Source organism: Neophocaena asiaeorientalis, unplaced genomic scaffold (genome assembly GCF_003031525.2).
Source record: "Neophocaena asiaeorientalis asiaeorientalis breed wild unplaced genomic scaffold, Neophocaena_asiaeorientalis_V1.1 scaffold461, whole genome shotgun sequence".
Taxonomy (NCBI): domain Eukaryota; kingdom Metazoa; phylum Chordata; class Mammalia; order Artiodactyla; family Phocoenidae; genus Neophocaena; species Neophocaena asiaeorientalis.
The window spans coordinates 2,844,375-2,854,929 of record NW_020173230.1 but is presented as its reverse complement, the minus strand read 5'-3'; the positions used below and the strand labels follow the sequence as shown (position 1 = coordinate 2,854,929).

The following is a 10,555-nucleotide window of genomic DNA, read 5'->3' as shown; positions in this document are numbered from 1 at the left end:
AGTCACCCTGTTTGTGCTACTTTGTTACAGCAGCCCTAGGAAATGAATGGACTGGAGCCAGGTAATGGATTAAAGATAGGACCTCTTGGTAGTTTGAATTTTTTTCTTTTTCTAGCTGCACTGCAGGGCTTGCAGAATCTTAGTTCCCCCACCAGAGATTGAACCCAAGGCCATGCAGTGAATGTATCAAGTCCTAACCCCTGGACCGCCAGGGAACTCCCTGTAATTTGAATTTTTATCTCTGCCTATACCCCCTCCCTCTTGTTTGTTTTTTGGTTTTTTTGTTTGTTTGTTTTTGCGGTACGCAGTCCTCTCACTGCTGTGGCCTCTCCCGTTGCGGAGCACAAGCTCCAGACGCGCAGGCTCAGTGGCCATGGCTCACGGGCCCAGCCGCTCCGCAGCACGTGGGGTCTTCCAGGACCGGGGCACGAACCCATGTCCCCTGCATTGGCAGGCAGACTCTCAACCACTGCGCCACCAGGGAAGCCCTAAGACTTGCTCTTTTATGGTAGGAAATTCCAGAGTGAGTGTCACCATAGAGCAAACAAGATGCCTTGGGGCTCCTGGATGGAGGGCAAGGGAGCAGAGGGCGGTCACAACAGTGGGGATGGGGCAAACCCAGCAGCCCTGAGAGGACTGTCCTTGGGCCCTGACGTCTGATTCCTTTTGGCGGCCCCGGGACCTGTGGAGGGCTCTGTCAGCCGCTATCTTGTCGTCCAGATCTGGGTGAGGGGTGAGAGCCCCTGTCCCCCTCACTGAGCAGTTGTCACCACTGTGGGCCTCTGAATGTGGAGCTGGGGGGTGGGAGAGAGGAGGTACCGCTGAGGGGCCAGTAGTGATGGCTGCGTCCCTGGGGAGCGACCTGCCTCTGGGCCGAGGGTGCCCCGCCCTCCCCAGGCAGCCCCAGGGGGTGGGGGACAGGGGAGCAGCCCCTAGCTGTGGGGCGGGGGTAGCTCCTGAGTCACCTCTGTGCTGGGGTCCACGTTCTGCAGGGAAGGCTGGAAGTGTTTGTAGACATTTTCAAGGCCAAACGTGTCCCCCTGCAGATTCTGACCTGTAGGGAAAGGTACTGGGGTGAGAGTGAGCCTGGGGGAAGCCAAAGAGGCCCAGAGGAGGGTTTTTTTCCAGTAAAAGGAACAGCTTTGAAGAGTCAGCCCCAGAGCTGCCCTAAACTCCTTTCCCACTGCCCATCCGTCCTCCCAACAGCGCAGCTTGTCTGAGGCTCGGGAGGGGACCTGGGGAGCTGGCCCAGGGTCACGCGGGAACAGGAGGGCACCAGAGCGGCAGCCCTCCGACATGCCCTGGGGTCAAAAGTTGTGGCTGGTGAGCAGGGGCCCCAGGCCCAGGGGCCACTTGGTTTGGGTGGGGCAGGAGGACGGGACTGCTTGTGGTCACCGTGCACACTTCCTCATGGCAATGGTAGCCACAGCAGACACAAATCTCTTGTTTGAGTTGGCACGTGTCCAGCACCCACTGTGCCCATCTTGCAGACAGACTCCCTCCTCGGCCTCCGGGCCCCAGGCTCCGGGTCCTCCTGGCATCTTCCAGAACATCCCTTTGCTGCTTCCTTCAAGATCCCCCGCGCGGCCCTCCACCTGCCCTCCTCGCCCACTGTCTCCCCACCGTGGGCTAGGCTGACCCCCAGTGCTGCCCACAGGCCGCAGGCCTGTCCCCAGGCTTCGGACTGGCCAGATCTGTTTTTTTGCGCCCCTGTCATCCCCGCCCAGAGCCTGCAAACAACACGGCCTGACTGACTCACTGGAATCTGAGCTATGTCATCTGCTGTCCACGCCTCCCGGTCTCTGCCACCCCCACTCAGCCTCATCGTCCCTCACCTGTGGTACTGTGCTTCTCCCTCCCTGGACTCCCCACTTTCATGCTGTCCCGCTTAGATCCTCCTGAGTGAGCTGCTCAAAACGAAGTCTGGTCCCCCTCCCTTAAAGCCCCTCCTGTGGGTCCCCCCATCACGGCCCACTGACCAGCCTTGACCTGGCCCTGTCATTCTCCCGTCCCACTGACACGCCCTTGGGGGGTCAGACCCCCCACAGACTGTGCTCTTTCCCACCTCCATGTCCTTTCTTAAGTAGGGCCCCCTGCCTGGAAAGCCCTTTCCCTTCCCATCATGGGACAAGGCCTCGCTGCCCACTGGGCTGTATGTTCACGGGAGCAGGAAACACATGGCTTACTCCCCACCACTGCCCTGGCTCTCAGCTCAGGGGATGCCCCTCCGCAGTCTTGTCTGACCCCCGCCCCACTCTGGGCTGGAGCAGGTATATCTATGCCCCGTCAAGCCCTGGCCATGGCCCTACCGTCCTAGTAAATGTGTGCGTCTGGTGTGCTGGGGGTGGCCTCGGGGGCGGGATCAGGTTCTCAGCCATCCCTGGAATCCCTCCATCGTGTTTGTCAGGAAGTACCGGGAAGGGTTTTCCACCGCAGCTGGGGGCAGGGCCGGGAGCAGCTCTGGGAGCCAGAGCAGCTCTGGGAGCCAGAGCAGGCTGAACCCACGCGGAGCTCCATGGAGGGGCAGCTTATGAACCGGATTTTGGAAACAGGGTGGGATGCGGGTGCGCAGAGACTCAGACCACCGGAAGCAGCCCAGTCTATGCAAAGGCATGGGCCACAGACTGGAGTGCACGGAACTTGCCAGGGAGGAGCGAGAAAAGGCCGGAGGGTCAGCAGGGGCTGCCCGTGGAGGCTCGGGGTCAGGAGGCTGCAGAGGAGCCTGGCTTCTGCAGCAGATGTGGGGCGACCTGGCAGGATGCGTGTGCGTGTCACCCACAACCCCACTGAGTCCGACTTTGGCACTTCTACACCCTCCAGCCTGCCCCATCCCGGCCCCTGATGAGATCTACCTTCCCAGACGCCGGTGCTCTGGAAGCTGACAAGGACACCTTCTTCTTGCCAGTCTCGAGACAGGTTGTACTCTTGCCTGCCAACAGAAATGCCGTGAGCAGCTCGTGGCAGAGAGGCAGGGGAGGGGGCTCAGAGGCCTCTGAACCTCAGGCTTCCGGAAGGGGCTGTCCTGGCCAAGCCCTGAGTCAGGGAGGAGACTGCCCCCAGCGACAGGGGCAGAAAACTAAAAGCATTCCTGGGGATGTCACCACGGCCTGGCCCCCCCAACTCCTCAGTGGGCCTCAGTGTCCTTCTCTGTGAGATGGGGGCATTGGACTGGAGTCAGGGCGGTTCCCTTCGATTGCTGGCCAGGTGCCGTGCTGAGCGTTACTCAACCTTCTCAGGTGGATCTTATGCATTTTACAATTGGGGGAAAGCGATGGCGGTCTTTCCCAGTGTCCGAGTGTGACGGTGTTGCTCTAGGGAAGCCAAGGTGATAACAAGCACCAGGTAATTTCATCACATAATCCAATTTCAGTACGTATGTTTTTGTTTCCATTTCTCTGCCAAACAGACGTGTCCTGTCACATCAGCAGGCTGCCGTGGGCCTCAGCTGACTGCTCAGCTGGAAGGAGCAGAGCCTCGGGTTATTCTGGCTGTGGTCCCCTCTCCCCAGGCCCAGCCCCAGCCCCAGAAGCTCACCTGTGCAGTTTTCTCTGGGATTGGCTGAGTAAGATGGCCAGGACCACCACCAAGACCACCAGTAGCACCACCACGGCGCCTACGATCCCGTACACCACGCTCTTGCTGGTGCTAAATTCACAGCTTTCTCCCCAGTGCCAGTGCGTGTCCGAGTTCAGGCACCTGGGGACACACACAAGCTCAGGCCAGCCCACCAGCATCCCTCACCCACCCAGTCTCCCGAAAGAAAAAATTCAGTGTCAGAGCACAGGAAACCAGCTCTCCCTCTGAGGACAGTTGCTGGGTGCTCTCCCTGACTCCCAAGGCTGAGGGGTGGGGAGGGGGTGCAGGGACCACAGATCTGCGGAGCAGAAATTCAGAATCCGAGAGCGCCGGTACCTCGTCCCAAACACGTGATGTTCACCCATCTAAACACTGAGTAGTTGGCACTTTGACAGCCTGTTACCGTGTTTTATATTTTGTACTTTAATATATGATCTCCCAAATGTAGCGTCCCAGCTACAGCGGGAGGTGATAATGGCACGGTGGCTGGGATGATGTCAGGGAAACGAATGACAGATGGAGATAGAGATGCATGGATACAGATTTGGAAATTGATAACTGGAACTTTTTCAGGAAGGGGCTTGCTCAGTCCTACGATGCCTGTGTCTATAATCTACACCTCCCTCTCCCTCTGGTGGGGTGGAAGATGGGAGACCTGGGTAGAAGAAAGAGGGGTGTAGAGGAGGGGGGAGGGGGTGCCTTGCGAGCTCTGCCCACTCCCACCCTGCCCCCTTGGGTGGCTGTTGGGGAGAGTGGGGCCCTGCCACCAGAGAGGGTAGATGCTGGGCTTAGAGGGAACAGGCGCTCACAGGCAATGGGGGCCACTTCGCTGAAGCTGGCACCAGCCATGGTGACAGTTCATTTGCGACTTCGTCCCCAGGGTGCACTTGGTCACACAGGCCAGCTTCCCATTCAGATCATCCACGTAGTAGAACTGGGCGAATTCCTTCGCAACTTTCTGAGTGCATTGCTCTGGGGGTGGGGGGCGGGCAGGAAGCGTCAGCCTGGTGAACACGCCCTCTAGCCCTCAGGTTTACCATCCACACTCCGCGGAGCTGCTTACCTTGCAGGTCAAAGCCGAACTTCATGGTCTCATTCACGAAGGTGTCCTTCTCATTGTAGCACAGGAATGAGATGTCTGCCCAGGGTGGTGGGAAAGAACAAAATAGATATGGCACCTCTGCCCCCTGGGGGCAGCCAGCCTTCCCCTCCTCCTTGCTGGGAACAAGACTAGTAGGATCTTGGCCATCCCCAGACGCAGCTGGGCCTGTGAGCTTGCTCAGATGGGGACATTAGGGCTGGTGACAACCTCAGCCCGGGACTGGGAGGGACTGCTGGCAGCAGCACAGAGACTGTGGAAGGTATCCGGGCTTAACTGCTGGGGAGGGATGTCTCTGGAGCTCCGGAAGAGAGGAGAGAGGTGAGGTGTGGGGATGGGGCTGAGACCTCCCTAAGCGACCCCTCCCATCCTTTCGCCACCAACATCAAGGGGTTTTAGGTGGGCTTACTTTTGCACGCTTCAGAATTACTGGGTAGCTTTCCGGTCTCATTCATAACCTTGGCCTTTATGATCTTAGTGAGGTTTGCAAACAGCTCCTGAAACTCTGAAGTGAAGTTTGCCTCCATGACGACTTCATGTTCCACCACGACGCTGCCTTTGCTGGAATTAGGAATCGTCAGCTACCCTGTATTGCCCGCCCTCCCAGCAAGCAGGGCCCAAGAAGCAAGAGAGGTGATGAGAAACAATTAGCCATATGTCCCAGAGGCAGGACAGAATAGAGACTCTTCCCTCCCAGCAGGTAACAACCTAGAGGGAGGCTACAGAGTAAACCTGTGATAACAATATATGCCAAAGGGTGGAATTCATTCCTAAAAATGGAAGCTGTTGGGCAAAGATGCGGAGAAACTGAACCCTCGTGCATCGTTGGTGGGAATGTAAAATGGTGCGGCCACTGTGGAAAACAGTACGATGGTTCCTCAAAAACTTAAAAACAGAATGACCATATGGTCCAGCAGTTCCACCTCTGGACATCTAGCCCAAAGAATTGAAAGCAGAGGCAGGAAGAAACATTTGTACACCCACGTTCATCACAGTGTTATTCATAAAAACTAAACGGTGAAAGCAATTTAAGCGCCCATCAATGGATGAATGAATAAACAAAATGTAGTCTGTACATACAATGGAATATTATTCAGCTGCAAAAAGGAAGGAAATTTTGAGACGTGCTGCAACGTGCATGAACCTTGAGGACATTATGCTAAGTGAAATAAGCCAGTCGCAAAAAAACAACTACTCTATGAGTATTTATGAGTAATAATAGGAGGTCCCTGGAGTAATCAAATTTGTAGAGACAGAAGGTAACGTGGTGGTTGCCAGGGGTGGGATGAGGAGGAGTTGGGAGTTATTGTTGAATGGCGACAGAGCTCCAGTTTGGGAAGATGAGAAAGTTCTGGAGAAGGGCGGCGGTGATTGCACAACACTGTGGATGGACTTAGTGCAGCTGGACCGTACACTTAAGGTGGCGAATTCGGTGGTTAATGGCAGATTTTATGTTATGGGTATTTTACTACAATGAAAACATTTTTAATTAGAAAATGTGAAGTAGAAGCTATTGGATTATATCTTCAAAACCAAAAAAAGTAAGCGTTCAGAAATGAAGAAACATGAAGCTGCTTTAGAAACGTTGGATTTCAACCCAGAAGCTTCTTGTTAGACAGTCAGCAATGCTCTCAGCAGAGAGAACTTGAGACAAGGTCCATCACCAGTCACAGCCATTGTGACAGAGAAGTCAGGAGCAGGACCCAGGAGGACTTGAAACAACAAAATCCTGAGCCAGAAGGGAGATGGAGACAATGGCTCTGATGCTGGGTGGGGGTGGAGGACACTAGGCTATGGAACCCAAAGGGCCCTGGACATGTTGGGACCTGACACCCCCAGGCTCCCTTCCCACCCCTCTGTCTGCTTCTTTGCACTCTCCTCTCAGAGTTCTGATTCTCCTGCCTCTCCTTTCAATGTTGGGGCTTCCCATGCTCCTTCCCTGGTACATCTTCGCTTCTGTGCTGTGACGACGGCCCCGGCCATCTGGTCTACTCCCAGGGCTTCCAGCGATGTCTATCTAGGGATGCCAACACCAGTGCCTCCACTGTAGACCCTTCCTATCCCATGTTTGACCATCAGCTGCTCCATCACTCAGCCACTCCACGTGGCTGGGCCCCCAGGCCAAACTCATCATCTTCGTCTCGTCATCTCCGTCTTCCTCATTTCAGCAAAGGGCACCCCGCACTCCCAGAAGCCCAGAAATCTGGTGTCGTTCCTCCTTTTCTCAAAACACCCATCAAACTCCCATGATCTGCTGGTCCTGCCCCCTAAAGACCTTTCACACTGGATACTTTTCTTCTTCATTATCACCTCTCAGGTCCAGGCTGCTATCATCTCCCTCCTCTGTCTACCCATTCTCAGCCCTGTAGCCAAATTGAGTTGTCTGCAGTGCAAATCAGATACTATCCCAATGGGCCACAATTGCTGATGCTTCACATCTAAATAGCTTGGCACAGGTTACATTTCTAACCTCCTCCCTCCAGGAGGATTTCCCTCCATCTCACTGAGCTTGCATTCAGGACCTCTCCCACTGCACCTTGTGCGTCCCTTACCATAATTCTAGACAGACTGCACAGCCATTCTGCTACCTGTGTTCTGCCACTCTAAGCTCCATGAAGACCAGAACCACTGTGCTCCCAGCACCTAGCACAGGGCAGGCTTTCAATACTAGTTTGTTACTTGGATGAGTGCTGAATGAATGAATGCATGGTCTCAGAGCCCTCAGGTGCTGCCTTCTAGCTGGGGGCCTTTTTGACCCAGCCAGGTACTGATACTCTAATCATTCATGATAGGAGGAGACAGGAGAGCAGGCAAGAGAGAAGGAGCTTCCCATAGTCTGTAAATCTCTCCACCCCCATACTCACAGTAGTTTCCTAATGATCACGCCGCTGTATTGTGGAAAGTCTTTGCTCCTGTAAGCTTTATCCATCTGAAAGAAACAAGACAGCTGAGCTCACAGAAGCCTGGAGTGTGCAGCAGCCCCTGTTCTCTTTCCCCAAGGAGCCCCTGTATTGGCCCATTGGAAAGAAGGAAGGGAAGGCAGAGGGATGTTCCCTCTTCCAGGATGTGTTGGAGGGGTATGGCTCAAGGAAGGAGGCCCTCAGAGGAACCGCCCCCCTCTCAGGACTTAGGCTGAAGGGACCCAAGAGCTGAGAAGCCCTGAACAGTAAGTCAAGATGAGCCCTGGCCTCCCCTCTCACATTGGTGAATCTAGGCTTCCTCTGCTCTTACCTGACTCTTGAATAGTTGAACAAAATTCAGGTATGTATGGGAGGATATGTTATTTAGGTCTTCTGTGAAATTTCTGTTAGTTACTTTCACTCTCAGTTCTACAGTGGCATTGATTTTTTCTGGGACTTCTGTGGGAAGAGGACACATTATGCATGAGACAGCAACCTCCCAGTAATGCCTTCCAGGATTAGTTAATTCTTCATCTATTGGCTTTGGGGAAGTAGAGAGAGTGTGTAGGAGGGAGGATGGAAACTCAGAAGGCAGGTAGGAGTAGCTGAAACTTCTGCCCCTTGCCTCTGTATACCAGGAAGAGCTAGTGGCCAGGATCACGACCCAGAGAGACCTAAGTGGAGGCCTCCAGATGATCATCCTGGTGAGAGAGGCAGGTTAGCTAGTGAGAAGGACCCAGAAGAGGGAGGCAGAAGGTCCATGTTCTACCTGGGTTTTGGCCTGGGTGACAGTCACATTTTCTCCTCTACCTGCACATTTTAGCAGTGGTAGCAAATGATCCTTCCAGGGCTGCCCTCCTATTTTAAGTGGTTAAGGGATGTGGGGATGATCTACAAGTCTCAGGAAAGGTCTTTACCTATGAATAAGTGTTCCAAGAGGGACTGACACTGGTAACCAAAGTAGCCTTGGGTACAGGCACATTCTTCTCCGTTCCAAGTGGCCCCATTGTAGCACCGCCCTGAGAAGGGGTAGAACATTCACAGAGGTTACCGTGGAAGCCCAAAACACAAAAACATTGACTCCTGTTCCAAGTCCCATCATTCAGACACTGCATTGAAAGATGGGGATGGGACCAGGTGATCACGCAGCAACCGAGATCCATCCGTCCCCACCTCACCCCCCAGGAGAGAGGAGGGAAAGGAAGAGGGACGACAGAGAGGAAGGAAGCAAGAGATAAAAGAGGACACACAGGGGCTTCCCTGGTGGCGCCGTGGTTGGGAGTCCGCCTGCCAATGCAGGGGGTACGAGTTTGAGCCCTGGTCTGGGAAGATCCCACATGCCGTGGAGCAACTAAGCCCGTGTGCCACAACTACTGAGCCCACGAGCCACAGCTACTGAAGCCCGTGAGCCTAGAGCCCGTGCTCCGTGACAGGAGAGGCCCACACACCGCAGCAAAGAGTAGCCCTGGCTCGCCACGGCTAGAGAAAGCCTGCGTGCAGCAGGAAAGACCCAAAGCAGCCAAAAATAAAATAAATAAATTTTTTTTAAAAAGAGGACGCACAAAGAAAACAAGGGCCCTACAAATCAAAAGGGAGCAGCATCGTCTGCATGGATGATGTACACTGGTAACAAAAAGGCACTAGAAGTGTGGAACAAGACCACAAGGAGTACAAAACTGATTAGCTGATAAGGGAAGATGAGCAGGAGGGACCCATAGAGTGACAAACAAGGAGACTTACTTGTTGTCATAGCTGGAGAGTGGATTGTCATCGCAGCTGTGTGTGTACCAGTGAGTGGGGGACGCAGAGTCGAAATGGTACTGAAACCAGGGACTGGAGCACCAGTGGAGCCAGGTGAAGTGGAGGACAGGGGAGGAGAAAAGCCGGAAGTTGACTCGTCTTTGGCAGTCATGGTGATAGGTTCTGAGACAAAAATGTGGGTAGAGATCTCACTGGGGCTTAATGCGGAAGGACTTGCATTGTATGTACTATGCAAAGAAGGGGTAGAGAATGATGGTGTGGACCCCTCTGTGGAGGTTGTGTAGAAAGTGGATCCTGGAGGAGATGTGGTCATGTGTCCATAACCACCAGAAGTGATTAAGGATTCTCTAGGCCTTGATGTGGAAGCAGAAATTTCATTCCCTTCAGTAACAGTGCTGTTCAAGGTACCTGTAGGTTTTGATGAATCAGGAGTAGAGGTAGAAAATGTGGTTTCCTTGGTGAGGCCTGTGGTTGTCTGTGCAGAGACAGAGGGGGTGGTAAACAGCTGGCTGGAGCTTGAAGAGGAAGCAACGCTACCATAATGCCCAGGATAGGAAGTTCCAGACGAAATGGTTGATTTAGATGATTTGGAAATGGTTGTGAGGACCGAGGGCATTTCAGTAATTGCTGTTGTGCTGTGTCCAGTGCTGGAGGTGGTGGTAGAAAGTTGCTCAGAACTTAAAGGTGTAGAAGATGAGGAGTAAGAGGAGGGTGTGTGTGTTGATGGCGCTGAGAGAGTCGTGGACACAGTGGTTTCAATATAAAATGTCATTGTTTGTTCATCACCACTGGATGTGGTAATGGATTCAACTGGACGTGAAGTGGACACAAGACTTCCATCCCCTTTAGAAACCGTTGTTGTAGGTGAGTCCATGAGCTGAGGAGAATCAGATATGGTGTTGTGATCTGTGGTTTTCTGAGTGACAACAGTGGCAGTCTGTCTTGATGCAGCTGGGCCAGTGAATGTCTCTCCATCGCTTGATGGGGCTGTAGAAATCCCAGCAACTGTGGTGTGGAAACCCTCAGAAGAGACTGTGGATTCAGACCATTTAGAAGTGATGGTGGAACTCCCAGTGGCTGTGGTGTGGGAACCCTCAGAAGACGCTGAGAATTCAGTCCCATCAAAAGTGGTGGTGGGGGCTTCCCTGGTGGCGCAGTGGTTGAGAGTCCGCCTGCCGATGCAGGGGACATGGGTTCGTGCCCCGGTCCGGGAAGATCC

General features: G+C 53.9%; 1 protein-coding gene across 1 annotated transcript in view; it reads right to left on the bottom strand.

The window, feature by feature from the left end:
* Positions 1–752: 752 nt before the first annotated feature.
* The window catches only part of LOC112399988 (mucin-12-like), a 32,675-nt gene continuing 22,872 nt past the window's right edge, over positions 753–10,555 (bottom strand). Inside the window, exons 2-12 of the mRNA XM_024745490.1 lie at positions 8,493–8,594; positions 7,907–8,034; positions 7,540–7,604; positions 5,085–5,236; positions 4,640–4,714; positions 4,386–4,548; positions 3,535–3,696; positions 3,229–3,231; positions 2,853–2,929; positions 966–1,054; positions 753–794 (exon numbers count right to left, since the gene is read on the bottom strand). Coding sequence (XP_024601258.1) covers positions 753–794; positions 966–1,054; positions 2,853–2,929; positions 3,229–3,231; positions 3,535–3,696; positions 4,386–4,548; positions 4,640–4,714; positions 5,085–5,236; positions 7,540–7,604; positions 7,907–8,034; positions 8,493–8,594 — 1,058 coding nt within the window. The remainder of the gene's footprint in view (positions 795–965; positions 1,055–2,852; positions 2,930–3,228; positions 3,232–3,534; positions 3,697–4,385; positions 4,549–4,639; positions 4,715–5,084; positions 5,237–7,539; positions 7,605–7,906; positions 8,035–8,492; positions 8,595–10,555) is intronic.